Source organism: Triturus cristatus, chromosome 2_2 (assembly GCF_964204655.1).
Source record: "Triturus cristatus chromosome 2_2, aTriCri1.1, whole genome shotgun sequence".
NCBI classification, from domain to species: Eukaryota; Metazoa; Chordata; class Amphibia; order Caudata; family Salamandridae; genus Triturus; species Triturus cristatus.
In genome coordinates, this window is record NC_140582.1 from 486,797,795 (window position 1) to 486,818,415 (window position 20,621).

Below are 20,621 nucleotides of genomic sequence, written 5' to 3' on the forward strand. Positions count from 1 at the left end.
TGATAAAGCTGATTGGTCTTATATACTTGCTGAGTATATGATAGGTACACTGTCACAACTCCTATTAGAAGTGATTGAAACGGACTGAGAAATCATCATGAAGTAACACCTCTGCGCAAAATGATTTGGTCCAGCTATAGTACGATAAAGGCAGGGAATTTACAGATGCAGCATTATTGGTGGAAATGTTAGCAAATTCAGCGATGTGAAGTGGCAAACATTGCTGTGTCTCATGCCCCTGGAGGTCTTCTTACAAGACCGGGGCAAATATGAAGAGGCATGGCCCAAGCAAGACCAAATGGGCGGCCAAAGTGGCAGTAATAGTTAGTTTGTTCTTGCTCAAATTTTAGAATCTACAACAATTTTATTTGTTAAAGTTTACATGGCCGTCCATTCCTTGGAGATTTCAACATATTACAAATTTGAAAATTGCCCTAGATGGCACTACTGATGCAAGATTGTGTATTGTGTTAAGCAACATTATATATTATTAGCCACTCTCACAGTGGAGGCACCATTTAATGCACATGGATCATGTGATTCCCTATGTGGCTTTGTCCTAGGACCAGCCCCGGTGACAGGTAATGAAGCATAGTTAGCTGGTGGCTTTGGGTGCTCGATTACAGTGCTGCATCACAGCCTGTAGTACTTCCTGTTTCCAGTTTCCTTTACCTGGGTCTTTTAATGCTATGCCTCATGATCGTTTGGATGGATGTTCCTCAGCCTTTGTTGGTAGAAAGCCGTGCTGATGATATAATTCTCACTCTGCACGTCTAGAGGCATTCAGCCTTTGACTCTTTAAATCATAACAATTTGTGTTCCTCACCTTAACCTGGAAACGAATAAGCCCACCACATCATCCAGAATTGAATGTGTTCATAATATAAAAATGTTGATGTAGGAACATGTGCTGCTGTCTTCTATATCCGTGCCGAGCTTCCTTTTCTCTTATTATTCTTCACATGTCTTTGTCGAATCAAGTTGTATATACATTCAAGTACTATGAGGCACGATTAGCTTCTTATACCTTCACTTTCAATGTTATTCAACATTGATTACAGATTATGTTTTGACGCTCCTTAATATTAAGGTACTCGGTATGGTTGGCGCTATATGCACATAGTGGTGTTTCTATTATGTTTAAAAAATAGTTGCATCAAGTGGCATCAATTGTGCCTCTAAGTCTCCGAATTCCCAGGAATTACACAAAGAGGCACAATTGATGCCACTAGGTGCAGCTATTTTTTAAACGTAATAGAAACACTACTATGTACACATAGCCCCAACCATGCCTTGTACCTTAATATTAAGGGGAGTCAAAACATAATCAGTAATCAATGTTGAATAACATTGAACATGATAGTATGAGAAGCTAATCGTGCCTCATAGTACTTGAATATATATACAACTTGATTAATGTACAGAACCGAACAGTATTAATTACAATGTCGAACTATTCAGTATGGTTATGATGTGTTATTTAACCATTACAAATTGGATGCCATTGTAGCTCTTAAACTTGACGACATTGCAAAGTTGTCCTTTTTCTATGTCCATGAACCTGTATGTAAATTGTGCATTAAACAGAAACACCAGTGTGTGATTAAGACTGCCTTGACAGTCGAAACCCGTTACTGGCAATAAAATCAGAGGAATCTGCAGGCATCCTGAGAGTGCGCCTACTTGGTTTTTTATATAATTTAACAAGCTAGTGTCGCATATAAGTGATCAAGTGACCGACTCAGTGGTAAACATGAATATGCAGGGTCAAGTGACCAATTCCCGATGCCCAAAAGGTGTTATATTGACTCCAAAATGACAGGGTATGTACCCGTGTTCTGTTCATGGGGAAGAATAGCATTATTGCTATCGCAGCTGCGCTAGCATTCCTATTACATCTATATTTCTAATCTATCCATTGATCGATCTATATATACATATATATATATCCAATAACACGATCACTGAATATGCTCCTTCCACCCCCACACATGCCCGTAGATAGTTGGTGCGCTTTGCCGGCACGTCGTCCTGTTTGAGGCCACCCATCTGTTTACTTTGAAGGCAAATTATGTATTCCGATTCTAATCTTCTCAATTCTCATTCTCTGTCTTCCGCTCTTGTTCGTGCTGGTACCCTATCAATGCCAAAGAAGGAGATTTTAGGTCCCTCAGTATTGAGACCGTGCAATATGTTACAATGTTACAGTGTCTTGCCATGGGATATGACGTATCCTTGTTCCTGATAGCCCTCAAATGTTCCAAAATCCTTTTCTTCACCGGAAAATGGTGCTGCCCACATATCATAAGCCACAAACACAGATCAGAACGTACACCACAAAGTCCGTATTACAGTTTATGAAATGTCTTATTTTGTGCTTTCTACCATTAGATGGTGTTACCATTTTTACATTTGTGCTGTGTGTACATGTTTTGCCTTTTCCTCACTTATAGAAGCCTGGGAGTTCTCGCAACCAGGTGCTTCCATGTAAGCATCAGTGACCTCTATGGTAGGCCCTAGCTAGCCCTATGGGCAGGGTGTGGTGTAGGTAAAAGTTAGGACTTGTGCCTTAACTGTGTGGCATGTCCTGTTAGTGACAAACAGCCTGTTTGGTTTCTCACTTCTGTGAGGCTGCCCTCTCATCGGAATGCATTTGGGATTCCATGATATGTGCTTCAGTGGTAATTTCTGACATGAGAGGGGTAGTGTGATTACGTTTGGTATGTTTGAAATAGTGGTAATAAATGCTGCATATTGGTGTTTGTGGATTTGTTATCACTATTTTAGAAATGCCACTTTCAGAAGTAGGCATTTCTGTGTGCTAGGTGTCTTTGTGCCTGCCTGTTGTGTATTGACTGTCTGGCTTTGGAGTGACATGGGCTGGGGAGGTGCAGTGGCTCCAGAGGGTCTGGGTGAGTCAGCGCTAGGCTGAATAGGCCAGATCTGCATTTGGAGTAGTGGGAGGAGTAGCACCTGAACCTGAATTCGGGCTGTGGCTGCCTTCCACAATGACGCCTCCGCCCCCCTATGCTGTGTCTGGGGCCAGGGCCTAAACTAACAATAGAGGTGGGTGTACACTTGAAAAGATGTGTGTAAGTGCCCCACAGAACTGGTTTGGACTGGGCACAGAGCCCTGTGCCAGGGGTAATGACAAGGACAAAGGGTATTATAAATATTGGGGCTGTGAACCCATGTTGCTGTGCTTTACTTTGAATCTGGAGGAAGAGGACTGCTGGGCACTTGGATGAACCGCTACAAAGAACTTCCCCTCTGCTTGAAGGCCCTGTGAGCTGGCCTGCTTGTGCCCAGATCTGCTCTGGGTGACCTTGGACTCAGCGCAGGGTACACACTGGAGTTTCACCCTCCCTTTAGAGAGAAAAGGGACCTTGCCCCTGGGAAGCGTTCCCGGTGCGAAAAGATTGCTACCTGGTCTCTGTGATTTGTCTCCAGGGTGGAGACAGGTTGGGTGCTGCAGTGGCCACAGAGAGCGCGGGACGAGTGCGGCGAGTTCCCCTTCAGTGTGAGGAAAATCGTCAAAGTCTGGGACCGGCAGCGAGAATGAGTCGGACCCTTGCAGGCTCCTGGTGCAACCGAGAGGAGTGTCCGCTGTCCAGCCAGAGACTGAGAAGCTGCCATTTGAGAGCGGCTGCTCATTATTGAGCTGTTACCTGGCAACCAGCCCCGCGGTGGAGAGGCTGGAAGCCAGGCAGAGGCTGTAGCCTGGTTGTGGGTGGGGCCAACAGGATCGACTGAGCCAGAGGCTCGAGGGCTTCTGTGACACTGAAGAAGGTCACAGGAAGTCAGAGTAAGGACTCCTGGTTGTGAGCGGGGCTCCCATAAGGAAGAGGGGAGCCCCACGTGTTGCTAAGCCTGGTCGGAAACAGGGCCAACGATTACGGAGCCGACTAAAGTGTGGCTCAGCACCCTGCCATCAGTTCTTTTTGTTTTCACATCCCCGGGCTGGAACGGCTGCACCGCGTGGTTGCGGGCAGCCGTGGTTCACAGGGTCAGGACAGAAGGCTTCAACCAGCGGTCGCCAGGTCAGTGGGACAGTGTTGTGCTACAATTTCTTTTGGCTCTAAGGAGCTCCCCATATGGGATGCTCCATTTCAATTTCGTGAGATGATGGCTGCAAGCATGTAAGATGCAGCCTTCCTATGTAGTTTGGTATGTATAGTCTAATCTTTGATTTCCACCAAGATATCCAAAAAACAACCATCAGAGGTCAGTAATCCTGCTGTATGAGATTTACTGGAGGTAATATGTGGGGTAGGTAGCCCCCAAGGAAGTCCTTAGGGGCCAACTACCCCTACTGTTACCTCCAAAAGGTCCCACACAGCAGGATTGCTGAGAAGTTGTCAGAGGCAACGCCCCCTTTCTCCACTACTCTGCAAATGTGCCTCCCAGGGCACTACTAGATGGGGGATAAAGTCCCCTTGGCTCCAGAGAGACCTTGGGGGCCAAGAAGCACTCCTGGTACTTCTTGTAAGTCCTAGGCAGTGGAATTCCTGAGAGCAGGTTGCAGTCCCAGCCCCCTTTCTCCACCACTCTACAAACATGACTGCTAATTAAAAAACCTTTAGAAATTCACGCAAAAAAGCCAAAGGTTACAAGGACATTATAGTTAGCAAATAGATTTAAAAAAAACCTTAGAAATTCACTAAAATAACTAAAGCTTACAGGGACGTTATAGTTAGAAAATAGAATTTTGGAAAAAAATTAGAAATTCACTAAAATACCCAAAGGTTACAGGAACGTTATAGTTAGGCTGACATTTCACTTGTACAAAAACAGAGAAATTTAGCCGTTATAGTTACCTGAGTTAACTATAACTTGCACCACCACAATGCACTGCTCATGACCTCATATATTACATCATTTTTTCAATTTTTTCATTTTTATTAGTCTTTATTTCGACCAAGTTGATCATAAAAGACACAAATATTTACAACACTCATGACATGGTCAGTGACATCAATGATGACATCTCAAATGTCATCACTGATGACACAATCCAGTGACTGTCAGTGTTTTAAAAAACAAAATGAGTGTTAAATATATATACCTAGGTGTATTGATGAATCAGTGGGTGTATGAGTGACTGTTGTGGATGTATGAAAGGAAATAGGTCTAAAAAGCCACGTGTCACTGAACAATATGTCATCTTTGTTTCTGTATGTGTGTGTGTCGTTTTTCTCCTCTTGCAATTTATGATGCTACAATTTGAAAAATAATACAATGTCTGGCAGTCCTTTTGTTGTTTATTTGAAAGAGCAGATCTTCCTGTCACATATTTGTCGACAATGATGCTACTTGAAAGATAAAGCTGCTTTAATATGTGCAATGTATGCCTTTCATTTAAGTGGAGGCACATTTGGAGAGAGCGCTTTGAGAGAGCTGTCTCCTTGTGCTTAACTTGCATTGTCAGTGGATTCTCAATATTAGGATGTGCAGACAGATTGTCTCCTTCACAGCTTGACAGTGTGAAGTTAGAATCATAGTAATTCCTTTAGGCACAAGTACAACATGTGAACAGATCCCTTCCTTAAAGAAAAGGCAAGCAAAGTACTGAAGTGTTTTTCATTCTTTACAGTGCATTAAACTTAGTGTGAATGAAAACTAAGCATTGATAGGCTGGGAACAGTACAAAAGCTCTGCCAAAATAGTTTAAAGAAATCCCAGAAGTAGCAAGAGTAGCAAACCCTTTATTTGTCTTCTGCTCAGTCAATGTTTGTTCAAAAAACAAACATAACAACTGGAAAATCATTCACTTGGAGCAGAAAGGAACAGACAAATGTCAAAAGTACTTTTTTCTGACCACAGGCTGCAAGTTATCTATTGAAAGAAATGAAAGCATCTTTCATAGCAGTAAGGCTCCATTACGACTTCCCTTTCCTTAAAGCAAATCTATTGCTATGTTAATTTTATATTTTATTGTAATTGGATTCATATAGCACTTACTACCCCTGATGAATTCCTGGAATGCTTTATGGTGGGTAGCGTACTACTTCGTAACTCAAAGTTAGTGGTTAATCCAGGGGTTATTAGTTATTGTATATTGTTGGTTATTGAGTTAGATTTCTGCTTTTAGGAAATGCTAGACGCATTTTCTCCCATTAATTTTGTTTGTGGTATATTAAGTTAGTAGGAGGTAAATGAGATTATTAGGGAGAGATTATGCACTTGAAAATGGGGTGAGTAAATTGGCTAGAGGGGGCCGGTTAATGTTAGATAACAAGAACAGGTTGCACAGAAGGAGACTTTGTGATTTGTGATGAGTCAAAGTGGGAAGCACTGATATGCTAGGAAAGAGATACTTCACGACCGAATATTATCTGTTTCCTACGTCATCGGCCAGCACACCAGATAATTGTTGTGACCAAGAGGCATAATGGCCCCTTTCTTTGTCGTGGTACCAAAGTCTATGTCGCTGCTAATTTCTCCCATGATACTGTGCTCTGTCGGAAGAAATTCTTGTTGTTTAGGTCCACTTTTAAGAAACTTGGTATTCGTTATGGCTTTTTAGAATGGCCACTATGCTTCTTACCATTGATGGCAAGCATAAAGAATTTGAGGATCCAGATGAGCTTGATGATTGTTGTCTTCTCTACCTGGAGTAAACATGGAAGTGACGGGACTGAACTCTGACAATGCACTGCAGTCAGGTTTGAGCTATGTGTCGACCCAACGAGAAGGTTCACATGATGATGTTTCAGAATGTTGGATGTTGGATTCTGTTATAAAATGATGGAAGGGGAGGGCACCTAGAGAAGGACCTGAAGCTGCTGAGGGGGGACATGACAAATCTCAATCTCCCATCTAACTCTGACTGATGATATGACTGTTTTCTGACTATTAGATTTAATGTTGAATTTATAGTTATTATTTTAGAGAACCTGTTATGTGGTTTGTATGATACTATAAGAGCTTTGGAAGATGGATGGGTGCTCTTTTGGTGATCATAGGGGAGCTGCTTGTGTTTGCGTATGACTCTTCCAGAACTGTATGAATGGATGGTATGTCTTCTTGCCTCATTTGTCTTATCCAATTGTTGATGAGAAATGTCATATATGTCCTTGATTTGTGCAGGAGTGGTGAGATCCAAGTGAGCTTTGAGTCCAGAGTGGTCCTGTTATATAATATAAAGTATATTTTTGATGGGGGGAGTTGGAGTGGCAGTCAGTTGAGAGGTGCACTTGCCTGTTTAGAGTAGATTTGTTATTTAACCTTGTTTACTCCTTTTTCTTTGCCTTTCTTCTTATTTGGACTATTGCATTCTTGCCTTTATTAAAAAATATTAACCTATATCTAGTGCCGTACACCTTTACTGTCCTTCCACATTTATTGTTTCAGACCAAATTGCATATAATTTAATAGGGTCTATCCTAGTCATTGCTTTACTCTCTTTAAACTAGTCTGTCGCCTCCACACTGCTAATAGTTTAATTCTATCCTTGATTCATGTCATTGCCATCACAGCTCAAAAGAGTAAGCATACTATCCCTTAATGTTAATGGCCTCATACACTACATTATGAGGAAGAAGGTTCTAACTTACATTGCCTCGAAATCCCAAGACACCGCCTTATTACAGGAAACGCATCTTTCAGCTTTAGAATTAAGCAAATTGAAGAGCTATTGGTTGGGTTCCATTGTTAGTAGTAGTTTATTGCCCACTGCTCTTTCTGATACTCCGACATCCTCGAAAAGATGTGGAGTTTCTATCTTGTTCCACAAACCTGTACCGGTCACTGTTCTGAAGATATTGTCAATTTGAAACTATGGATCAGATTCTGATTGTTGGGGCGGTGTATGCCCCCAACCATGATCAGGCATCTTTTTTCTCAGCATTATGGAGACTGTTGACTCAGTGTGGTCACACCCAGACAATAATTGGAGAGACTATAATATAGTGCCTGATCACTGTATCGATCGCTCTGGCCCTGTGGATATGGCTAAGGCTTGTTATAGAGCGATCTTACATGATGTGCTGAGTGATCATGGCTTAAAGGATCATGGCATTTAACACATCCAAGAGATAGGGAGTATACATTAATTTCCTGTGTTCATGGGACTTGCTCCTGGATAGACTTCTTTTTAATGTCTCATGCTTCGCTAGCCTCCCACAGTGCTTGTACTATTAAACCTGGTAGAATTTCTGATCATGCCCTGACAGTGCTTGAATTGAACCTAGTTCATGTGTCTCCAGTATCCAAGCGCTGGCAGCTGAATCTCTCACATTATCGTACTCCGGAGAGCAAACAGAAACTTATGGGTCATTTACATGAATTCTTATTAGATAATGAATCCTCTACAACTTCTGCACAAATGTTATGGCAGGGAAGGCCAACTTAAGAGGTATGCTCATGTGCGATTCAGCGATCCGCAAGTGGGAAACACGTGATACGCTAACCCGATTAGAGAAGGTATTCTCGATCTCACCGAGACTTATGTACAGCAGCTCCCTTGCATTATTAGAGCAAGCAAAATATGATCTTAACAAGCATCTTACAATTTAATAACAATATGCTCTGGTTTGCCTGAAATGGCACATTATGAGCAAGGTGAAAAGGCAGGTAGGCTTCTTGCAGCACAGTTGCACAATCGGGAGGCAAACTCTGCCATTCCAGCAATTCAAAGTAAGAATCAAGTATTGCTCACACATAAGGTGGAGATCTGAGAAACATTTGCACTTTTCTTATCGGCACTTTGTAGCTCAGAAGCTATTTTTGATCCCGCCTCTGAGTTGGATTTCTTGAGGGATCTTCATCTCCCTTCCTTGTCTGAGGATGGTAGGCAGCTCCTTATGGGGTGATCACGGTGGAGCACATATCAGAGGCTATTAAGAGTATGCCCAGCATCTAAGCCCTTGGTAACAATGGTTTACCGATTGATTTTTATAAGATCAACAGAGTGTTGATTATCCCAATTCTTCATAGGCTTTTTACGGAGCTAGGCTTGGGTCTAATAGAGTGCTCATCAGCCATATTTTGAAGCCAGATAAGGGATCCTACAACCTGTGCAAGCAAACTGTCCAATCTTGCTCATCAGTGCAGACAGGAAGGTCCTTGCAACCCGCATCAAGAAGTCCTTCCCATTTTGATTTATAGCCGCCAGGTTGGTTTTGTACCAGGATGTTCTTCCTGCAATCATATGCATCTTCTGTCCAATGTGATATGGAAAGGACGAAATGACTTAGATCATAAGCTGTTGCTCTCTTTGGATGTAGAGAAGACCTTTGATAAAGCTGAGTGGGGGGATTTTTTTACGCACTTTAAGCAGGGCAGGGATAGGGCCCAGCTTTCTGTCCAATCTCCAATGGCTACACTCAGCCCTTTCAGCACAGATTGACTGTACAGGTCATCTATCAAAGCACTTTCATATCTTGCGGGGCACGAGGCAAGTTTGTCCACTGTCACCATTGCTGTTCCTTTTAGCAGTTGAACCATTGGCAGCAGCAATACATCATTCTCGTCTTGTGCGGGTGATAAAAACGTCAGTTTTTGCTTGCAAAAGTTTGTTATATGCAGATTCGATTTGATTGACTCTGAGTGAACCAGACTCTTCTGTTCCACAACTCATGTCTTTAATTGAGGCTTTTTTGGTCTTCTCTGGATATAAGATAAATTGGTCTAAGTGTGAGGCACAGCCACTCACACATGAAGATTGTAGAACTTTGCAAGATGCTTTTGGCTTCTTGTAGAAGGGCTCAGGTTTGAAGTACCTAGGTTTGCTGATAAATAGGAGGTTGGACAATATGAAGGCTGGCCAACCATTGATGGTATGGAATGGAACAGGACTTCATGAGATGGTCTGCCCTGCAGGTCACTTTTTGAGGTAGAGTACAGATGATTCAGATGGTGACTGCTACCAGATTTAATTATGTTTTTATTATGATGCCTTTGATGATTCCTGCATGCACAGTTCATGCCATAAATCAGAGCATAGAAGGATTTATCTGGGCTGACAGGAAACTGTGTCATAAATCATCAAAGTTGCAGGCAGATACCAGGTTGAGTGGTCTCCGGCTTCCTGACATGAGGCTTTACTATCTGCCTCAACATTCATGGCTACTGCATATCTATTGGTTCCTGTGGCTGATCAGCCTCATTGGGTATCATGGGAGTGGAACATTGGACAGGCTCCTTTGTAAGAGACTGCTAGCCAGGCCAGACAGTCTTTTAATACACAACACCTCTGTCAATGAATCGAACCCTCTTGGCCTCAATACTCTATTCCGTACGGCACCCTCTGTCACCTGGTGAAGATTACTACAGGATTTGTAAGTTTCCAATGATTTCCTGCTTCTGAATATTGTGCCCTTGAGGTACACTGGAGCAGAAATATCATCAGAGTGAAATAGGCAAGTATATTTTAACTAAATATTCCTTGAGCTGGGTAAAATAGTGAGATTTCAGTCAAACACATAGAGACCAAAGTTCCCTTTTCAACTGACTACATAGATTAATAATGTTAAGGCGACCCAGGGCATGAGAGTTACATAATTAGAGACATTAAAAGATGCTTTTCATGTTTGGTTGTATGTATTTGTATGGTATTTATAAATAGAAAACCTAACTCTACAGGGTCAAAGACAAAGATATAGTCAGCAGATGGTGGGAGAGGTAACTGGATTCTGAGATCTTAAGTGGACTGTTACTGCACTACAATGTAGTGTTCTTTAGATAGGTCAATCTTCAGATCTTTACTAATTTGGAGAGAAGTTGTGGAAGTCCTGATAGATACTTGACTATTGTTCAAGATAAATAGACCGAGAAGGCCTGTTGCCTTGTGTTCTCTTTTTCCCTCTTCTTTGCCTCAAGGCTACTGGTGTGGCGATAGCAAATGAAGATGCTGGGCTTATAAGTCACACAGAAGGGGATGCTGGTAAAATTGGTTTTGTAAATGGTGCAGATGGTTTTGAAGATGGTGGGGGTCTGTCAATGGCAACTTGTGGAGTTTCATCAGGTTGGGGTGATGTGTCCCGTTTTTTAAGGTCATGGATGAAGCATGCAGGAGCATGCAGGTTGCCCTTAAATGGGGCAAGTATGCAGATTTGGAGCAATGGAGCACCGCATCTTCCATATAAAGACGCGAGAGAAGGAGAGATTGAACATGCAGTTCTTTTTCATTGAGCCAAGTTTGGACTAGTTGTCGCTTGTTGTTCTTTTCAAATAATAGGTATTCGGTCTTGATTTTGTTTGCAAAATCAAAGCTGCTATCAAATTCCTGGACACTTCAGAGCACATTCTTGCTATGTAGTGGCACTTTGTTGTTGATGATAATGTAGAGATGTTCATGTAAGTTAAATTAGATGCTGCTCCTATGCTCAAGTGCACATCTCAGAAGTGGGCAGAAACATTGCCAATGATGAATGATAGCTGTACTTGAATCCAGCAAGTTATGTTAATTTTGAAATGTTGGCTTCACAGTGTGGCATTTTGGAACTCGGCTGGCTTAACCAAAATACGATGCTTACGTTAGAGATGATGAACTGGCTGCATTTATACTGGCACATTTTTTCACAATTAATTGGTAGGATGAGCACGCTGGGGAGAAGGTGTCATTCTCCCAGATGCTGGGTCCTGTGCCCTGATACGGAAGGCTTTCACAATTTTAGGCATGAGGAGATGGTCTGTCTGAGAGTAATTTTTGTTCTGAAGATAATCATTTGACCATTTGTTCCAGGTGATAGTGGATTATAAGGACCAGCTAATTATTGTATGATTATGGATTTGCACTATATTTACTTTCAAAATGTGTTTGCATTACATTTACTTTGAAAATCCAGATTTTACTCAATTATTTGTAGTGTTGGGTTTACCAGGTGGGTACAGTCTCTTATTGGCAGCAGCAAGCGTTGATGCAGAACAAGTCTGACATTTTGGTGTGGAAATATGTTTCTGACACTAAAGCCCATGAAAAACAAACCTGCAGTACTCTTTACAATTGAGGATGGTAGCTATGTCAGACCCCTGAGAGCACTAGAGCGGAATAGACTATTTACCTTTTTGCCATTATGTTCAGAAAAGAGTTCTAGGGACATCAAATTACCCTCAGGACAGATCTGTCAGTATACTTGGAAAAACCTGATGTAAACAGTTGAGATCATGCTAGCAGCAATTGACTGCCTTGGGCCCGGGATCTCTGGTTGAACTGAAACAAGTATTGCTTGTTTTTTCTGTGGCGGTGATGATACACAATGTAGAACCTGTCTTGTCAAAAAGATGAGAGCCCCGAAAGGGGGCTTCCTCCTCATGACATGGGGTTGCCCAATTATAGTGGTCTTCCGAAGTTAATTTTTAAAGACTTGTGCACTTACATGAAAAGATATGGGGTTTGCTGTGGACTTGCTTTGGACTAAGGTAGCCATGACAATGAATATGCATGTGCATGCTTTCTCTTGTAAGAGGGAGGGAAGGTGGGTTTAGATATGAAACGGTTCAACATGTGCCACTAATCCCATCATAACTTTGTCATGCAAAGTGATAGGAGTTGGCCTAACGGCTAAGACGGTCGACCTCGAATCTGGGGAACTGGGTTCGAGTCTTGACAATGACGCTGAACATCCTGTGATTCTAGGCAAATCACTTAATCTCCCCGTGCCTATCAAAAAAAAATGAATGCGTTCTCGTGTAATGCAACTGGTGATATGTAAAGTGCTCTGATACCCGATTTGGGTCAAGTTCGCGGTATATAAAACTCTGTAAAATATAAATGATGATTTTTTTTTATTTCCATTCTCTTGAGTATGCTTTTAACGACATGCCAGTAAAAATGTTTATTAAAAAAAGAGATGAGAAGTCACAAACGTTAAACGTTAATTTTGCACATGGGGAACACATAGGGCCTCATTAGGATATCGGTCGGACCGCCGTTGTTCCGACCGACATCCAGCAGAGCGGTCCGACTGCCGCATTATGAGTCAGTCGGACCGCATCGGCAGCTGAGTTCACAGCCCACTCAAGCAGCAGTTGTTAACCTCTTCTGATGTGGATCTTCATACCATGGTAAACCCTTCCCTATGCCACATGACCCCTTAGTGTGACCCTTCATAGCAAAATCACTTATCTAGAAATTTTCGACCTTCACCCTTCTTACGATTTCATCACCCCACTTGGGGGGCTATGTTAGGCATTTGTTTAGACTCGGGCACATAAAATTAAGTCCTGATGATGATCCCCAGATCATAAAAGTGGGATTGAAACATCGTCAACACAGAGTACCATGACTCTCGCAAATGTTCTGTATCTAATAATGATAGCATCAGTACTTTAACATAAGATGTGACATGATTTGTTCATTATCTTTGTAGTTACTTAGAAAATATGTGAGCTTTGAAAAATGTTCTTCGTTTCGTTTTCCCTCTTATTGTGTTTCTGTTTGTTTTAAGATTTAATAAACACCTGTATCTTTTTATGTGATTTCCGCTAACACAGAATTAATTTTACCTCTGTGTTCATTGCTGAGTGTATTTGCAGTGAGGGACCACTTATTCCTTTACAAATAACTATTCCCATGGTCCCTTAGATGCCTTTGGGTTCCCTTGTCTATGAAAACTCATGATAAATGGCAGCATCATCGGTGTTAGGATGTGAGGTCTTTAATCACTATACATGATTGTGTGGTTATTGTCCTGTTAGCCGTTACGTGAGTAATGCTCTGCGTGTATGGTGATTTCTTGAGTGGTTGAATTTCTGGTACTAGAAACTAGTTGTTATACCCACATGTTGCTACTCTTGAAGAATGACGGTTCCTAAACAAGTGTTTTTCGCTTGTGTTCAGTATATTACATATCTGTGTAATTTATGGGAAAAGGTACCAGTTTACATATTGTAGTATTTCCTTTAAACAAATATATTAAAAAAAATATTCCAGGCCATTCATATTATATATTGAATGGAAAAATCTACAGTTGTGTAAATCTTTTCACGAGGCTGGGAAATGTACATGATTCCAGTCATTGCCTTAATGAAAGGTTCACCACATGGTTCGTAATTAGTATAAAAATTCCTTTATTAGTAGCAGTCCGTCACAACCACACCTTCTTGCCTGGAGTCCTCGAATTAGCACTGTATTTAGCAACCGTTGCACAGAAAATGTTGTTAGTCGGTGACTTTAATTAATGGGAGAACAGAACTGAGAATAGACTACATGTTCTTTAGCTCAAAACGTAAATGTCATCACGCATACTGCCATGCTGATTCTAGACACCTCCACAACCTGGCTTCCTTCAGCTGCAGTCGGAACACACATCACTAATCCTCGGCAGTTTAATATTAAATACGGTCTACATCCCAGCAGTGTACTCCTGCCCCCTTCAATTGTTTCTGAAAAGATCATGGAAGCCTGCAAAAACCAGCCGCAAAGAAATAACTACAAGACAGCTTAATCAGAACCTTGAGAAACGCCAAACTTGGAGGGGCTGATATACGCTATGACCCTAGACATAGCCTACGCCCTCTATGGACGTCAGGAGTTTGAAAAGCAAAAACACAGTACCAGGCAAAAAGCAACTATCAAATGGAGCAAAATCGATAAACCTGAAAACTCAGAACTTCCATGGTTCCAGACTAGAGGCCCAACTCACATAGGTAAACTTAGGCCAAAAGACTTAAGTTTACGACTTTCGGTATTCATAAATGTAAGTTATGAGTAGTATCTTTAGGTCCGCAGTCTCTGCCCTCTGCATACAGAGTGTACTCTCTGAGTGCGGAGAGTACACTCTGGGTGCAGAGCTGATTCTCTGCACTCGGGGCAGAGATGCACTCGGAGAGTACACTCTTGGTGCAGAGTGGAATCTCTGCACTCGGGGGCGGAGATCCTGCCCCGACTGCAGACGTAAAGATACTACTTATAACTTACCTTTGCGAATACCGAAAGTTGCAAGCTTAGACTTTTAGTCTAAGTTTACCTTTGTAAATACCGAAAGTCATAAACTTGGACTTTTGGTCTAAATTTTACCTTTGTGAATCGGGGCCTAGTAGTCCCCAAATTGATCTAACGGGACCTATCGCTAAAACATGATCAGCTTGTAAGGAAGCATACTTGTAATTCCTCTATGGCCGTAACCAGCGAATAAGAGGCCCGATTCACAAAAGTAATCTGAAACAAAAGTTAGGATTTTGTCTTTAGACCAAAACTTAAGACAAGCTTAAGATAAAATCCTAACTTTAATACTCCTAAATGCCTTTTGTGAATACCGAAATTCGTAAAGTTAGGATTTTGTCTCAGATTACTTTTGTGAATCGGGCCCAAGATTTGTAGAGCAAGAAGTTGTCAACTTCAATTGCAAGGAATAGATACAGAGGACTTGCAGGAATATTATTGACTCAGGTTTTCAATGGAGTCTCATGATCGTGGCTGCTTATATTACCTCCTTTTCAACTTCACCTGTAGTGTTTAGTTATCGAGTGTCGTGGAATAGGGGATTTAAGTATGAAACATACTTACATTGATTTTACACGTTGTTCTCTTGCTCACTCTTAGTTACTAGTGTGCTATGCGATTGGCGCAAGAAGTGTACCATTCTTACCTCAAGTAATTTCATCTTTTTGGTTGTTGGTACTCGGTGCTTTGCTTGCTGAAGGTAAATAGACTGGCAAGTGAGGTAGATGACAGCTTCACTCCTTTGAGACTATTATGAAAGAACACCTGATATTACCTTTCACATGTTTACATTTCTTTGAGGTTTCTATGGCCATTTGTCGTGTTGTCAATGTGTTGAAATGTACTGAATTATGGCGACATGCCCGGTCTGTGTTAACTGAGCGGACATAATTATTTATGTTGACCTTTGCAAACGTTTTGACAGACAATTGATTAAACAGCTGCTTTCTAATGTAAGATTTATTTATGCCACTCAGTGGAACTTCCTGCACAGCGGAGAGCCAATTAGAGCTTCAGAAATTAACAAAGGTATTTTTCTTCTGTCTCTTATTGGTTTACAGAAAAGCGTGTTGGGCTGCTCCACGTTCAAAGTAGCGGACCTGGTGAAGTCAAAGGAGCAGCAGCTGACTCTTAGCCTCAGGTAGGTCTGGCTGTTACCTGCACCCCCAAGCAATTATCATCCCTGACATTTAATGGTAGATGGCCTGCTCTATAGGAACTCTTGTAATATTGCATGTATTGTGACCTCTTTCCCTTTGCACAAAAGACCAATTATTTTATGTCTTTCCTTACTCTGGCTTGGGTTAAAAATGGCGGCAGCTCTTTGATGCAATTTTCCACGGTTAAAAGTGCTGTACAGGTTAAACAGGTAATGTCAACTCATTGTGTCTTCAGCTGAGGGAACTTGATTGTACTCATTTTCAGGAAATAGACACAATTACTCTCTATTTGGAAACATGTCTGATCTACCGGTATACCTTGAAATGCATAATTTTTCCATGCAAACAAACAAGTCCTAGTGCATAGTAGAAAATGGTGCATAATCTGCTATCATTGAAAACACATTTAACTTTAACCAGGTTTGAAGCACTGTTTCGTGTTCACTGAATTACTTGAATGAATAAACATGCACTTCTGTTGTTATATTTCTTAGCATTATTCATTCACGTCTGGTGAAAACATTTTAGAATTTAGAGGCAAGGGGACAAATGCTCACTTTCCTAAAAACTACTTTAAACATTTTGGTTGTTGACAAATGATCTTATATCTTGATTCCCCTATACTTCAGGTATATTTGTGTTAATTGAAAGTGCATCGGTCTGGCAAAGCCTATAGATTATACTTAGTGTCAGTACCTCCCCCAGTTCACATTGGTGAGCAAATTAGGAAGTGTGGAGGCAGGACCCAGTTTGAATGGGTAATTTGAGTCACCTTGCATTTCACTCGGATAGAAGATAATGAAAAAAAAACACCCATCTATTCTAATAGCTGTATTAAACATTTGCATGAGGCACTGTTCATCAATGTGAGTCGATATCTCCATATATGCTCGATGCTCTTCAAAATACAATTTCCATAAATGGTAGAGAAATGTTCTATCAACAGCAGCCATGATCTGGGGTTCGCACTAGTGGGTCACATTGTGTAATTTAAGATTTGCATTGTACACAATTGAAACTGGTTAAGTGGCAAAACACTGGAGCGATTGAGACTGGACCTGTATATTTGTTGACATAGTTGATATATGATCAATGTGAAAAAAGCTGGATTTAATGGTTTAGGGCCTGACACTTGGTCTGTTTTTACTGCAGTGAACTTGTTCTGTGGGTATTTATTCTTGTGTTCTCTCCACACGGGCAGCAGATCTCAGAGGTGCAGCTGGTGTCAATCTTTGAACAGCTGGTGGCATCAGTCTCAGCATCTGTCCCTGCAGCATGTGGCAGCGCCGGCCTTTTTAACTTGGTGAGGCCATCCCGGCTGCTTGGAGCACGTCCTTGTGTCTAGTTCCTGATCAAACTCGCGCGCTTTTGGATGGGGAGGCAGCCCTTGTCTGCGAGTTCACTGTAGTCCTGCGTGGCTTCCTGGAGATGGCAGTGTTATTTTCCCTTCAGTTTTGACGCTGATATGGGGAACAGATGCATGAAGATTGATAGAAAAATATTTTTGCTTTCTCATAATATTGTCGTCTTCTTCTGGTGATAGTTTTATTTTCCCCTTAACCCCAATGGCCACACATTCAGTGTATTTGACTGAAGTTTCCCAACCCGTATGGCTCTAAGTGAATTTTGAGGCCCACAACATTCTATTATGACTATTTATAATGCAATTTGACCCAAGAGAAGATGCTTTTCAGTACACTCAAAGGCCATGTTTTGTTGCAGTCATCACCCACTAGCTATTTCTTTTGTTACCAATTTTGCTGCCACATTTTCCTGAAACAAGAACTTTATTGGACTCCTGGATTCTCTTCCCTGCCTTTTTTCTCTGTCTAGAATTTGGGTGAGGCTGGTGCCCCGGCGCTACTCTCCGGTGACTACCTTCTTCTTTAATGAAGACAGGCAATATTGCCTAGGAGGTTTGTTTCTGCCTTTGTGCATTTTCTTCCTTGGGACCAATTCTAGAAAGCCCAGGTTACATTTGAACTGTGCAGGGTGGCACTGTGGCTAATGGAAAGGGTCACTCATTCACCAGGCAAATCAATAGAAAGAAGTCGGTACTTCATCCAGCCCTTGACATGTTACAAAACCAAACTTTCAGAGGCAGTTGGTCGCCATGGATTCATGATAGTACATCACTCATACTCTGCTGAAACAAGCACACTAGTTACAGCAACTTTGTGCAAAGAATGCAGTCTTGGACAACGCCTCTCTGTTCATGCCACCGATTTTCCAGTAGTTCTTTCTTTCACACCTTGTTTTTGAGGGACCCTTTAAAACGTAAGGAATTCTTAGATTCTCTTATGATGCGTTTTTCCTTTTGTCCAGTAAAGTTTTATAATGACTGTATCACCATGGGTTTTCTAATTTGATCCCTTTCTGGCATGGCTCTACCTTTATTCATCTCGGTTCCTTGTTGTGATAATTTGGCAGCACCACATTTAAAATTCAAGAGAATCTTTGAACGCCCAAACATCAAATTTTCTACTGAAGAGTGGCTCCGTGATGTCCATCTAGGAAACATGGATATCTTGACCTACACCACTCAATTCCATCAATTGGTGGCTGAAACTATTTAGGTAGAGAGACTCAAAGGACATTGGTTTGGTGTGGCCAGAAGGAAGAAATTAAGGATGGATTGTTCCATGGTATGCGCAGTACCAGCCCTGCTGACCTTATTGATTCAGTTCAGTTAATTAAACGAACACTTCAAGAAAGATATAAAGAAAAGAGAAAATCTTGAATTACACCTTTTGAGTTTATCCTTCGTGTAAAGTTGGATCTTAAAGTGATGCTCCTGCTTGGAAAGAACCTATGCAGATTGTTCTGGCTACAGGTTCTTTGACTGAGTGAAAATAAAGTCACAGAAGGCTAGACTGTGCTTCTTTGTGGCTATTCTAAGAACAGGGTCTGGCTTGTCCTTTACTCATGCAATATCCCTCTAAAAACACCAACATCCGTCTCTTGAAAGGGATAAAGGGCAGGGTGCGAGAATGCTCCTTTATGTGAGCACTTCTGATAGATGCTGTGATGCTCAATTATTTCTCTTACAGATATATTTTAAGACCAATGATGGTTTGACTATGGAATGAAAATGTCCCCTGCATGATTTGTGTACCGCACCAAGTATGCCTTAAATACAGAGTGGATCTGCTGTCCCCCTCACCTGATTGTAGGCTACTGATAGTATGTGAATTGTTAGTAGTAAGACAGGCAATTTTCCTGATGACTACAGAGGTGAGTGGTTTACTGGTGTTGATGTGTAAATTGTCTGTTCAGTACAACAAGGTCCTATACTACATCTCTGTGTGCATGCGCATAGTGTGTTTTTGTTTGCCCCCATGCATAACTTCAGATGTTGTGTGCAATAAGTTTGAGCTAGGTGCTACAATTTGATTCCTTGCTGTGATTACTGTATACAAAATTGAAAATGGAGGTCAACTTCTAGAAGGGGCATAAGAATTGCAGAAAAGTGACTCAGACCTAGCTTTTTGGTAGGAGGACAGGAGATATTAGTGTCTTTGAAATGCAAGGGTGTACCCTGGGAATATTCTGCCTTTTTAACCTTGTCAGGGTCCTATCTGAATGTAAAAAACAATGAGTAAGCCTTTCTGGTCTTTGTCTTTGACTAAAGAAAACTTGATTTTGTGAAAATATATCCTGGTGGCTAGAAATAAAAAAATCAAACAAGAGAGTATGCAGCTATCTGTGAAGTGTGCCAGTAAAATAAGGTCAAAACAAGGCCTTCTTAAGGCTTATTAAGACCATAACCCATTTTGCATTAGCATTGCTACTAAAAAGCGTTGATTTTATAGTCCTCTTACCCCAGAAAACAAAAGACATGCTACAATATTAATGGTTATACTATTAGACTTCCTAAATTGCTTCTACAACACATTGTAGATTTTCCCGCGAGTATAAGAACACATAACTTCAGGTTGAGACTCACAATTTGCATCGCACATTTGGAAAACATTTGGCTTTCTCCTAGGATTTAAGGTCCATCAGACTTCTAGCTACCATCCTCAAACTGTTGGGCAGATTGAGTGTTTGAATCAGAGTTTGTAACAGTACTTTATATGCTTTATTACAAAGTAATTGGGTGTCTTTTTTCAATAAAAAAGATTTGAAATTAAAAAAACAAAGTAATTGGGTGTATATTATTTTCCCCAGAGTATTCTCTTTGAACAATTTTACACACAGCACACTTGTAATTTAAATGGATTAGAAAGTTTCAACCTATTTAAATGGGTGCTGACATCATTGATAAGTCATGAAACCTGTTGTAGTTTGTGTTTCCCATATACTTTAGTATTTATCCTGCATTTTATGATTCTTTACTGAAGTCTTAGTCCTTACAATCAGCTTTAAATGAATTTTTCTTGTGCACAATTAATTAAAACCATTCCATGTGTAACGGTACAAATGTTATATCTGTAAATAATAGACTTTAATATGTTTCATTTGAGTTCTTATTCTATATAAACATTAAAAAATAATGTTATGATATGTTTTGGCTACCAAAAGCACTCTTTGTGATACATCCCTCAGAACTTTACCAATCAAATGTTCAAGAT

The 20,621-nt window shown here is 41.0% G+C and overlaps 1 protein-coding gene across 2 annotated transcripts in view; it reads left to right on the top strand.

Annotated features, from left to right (window-relative positions):
- Positions 1 to 20,621, top strand: part of INPP4B (inositol polyphosphate-4-phosphatase type II B) — a 2,419,090-nt gene that overhangs the window by 982,845 nt on the left and 1,415,624 nt on the right. For both annotated transcript variants that reach the window (XM_085641585.1, XM_085641586.1), the window contains exon 6: positions 15,949 to 16,028. In XM_085641585.1, coding sequence (XP_085497711.1) covers positions 15,949 to 16,028 — 80 coding nt within the window. The remainder of the gene's footprint in view (positions 1 to 15,948; positions 16,029 to 20,621) is intronic.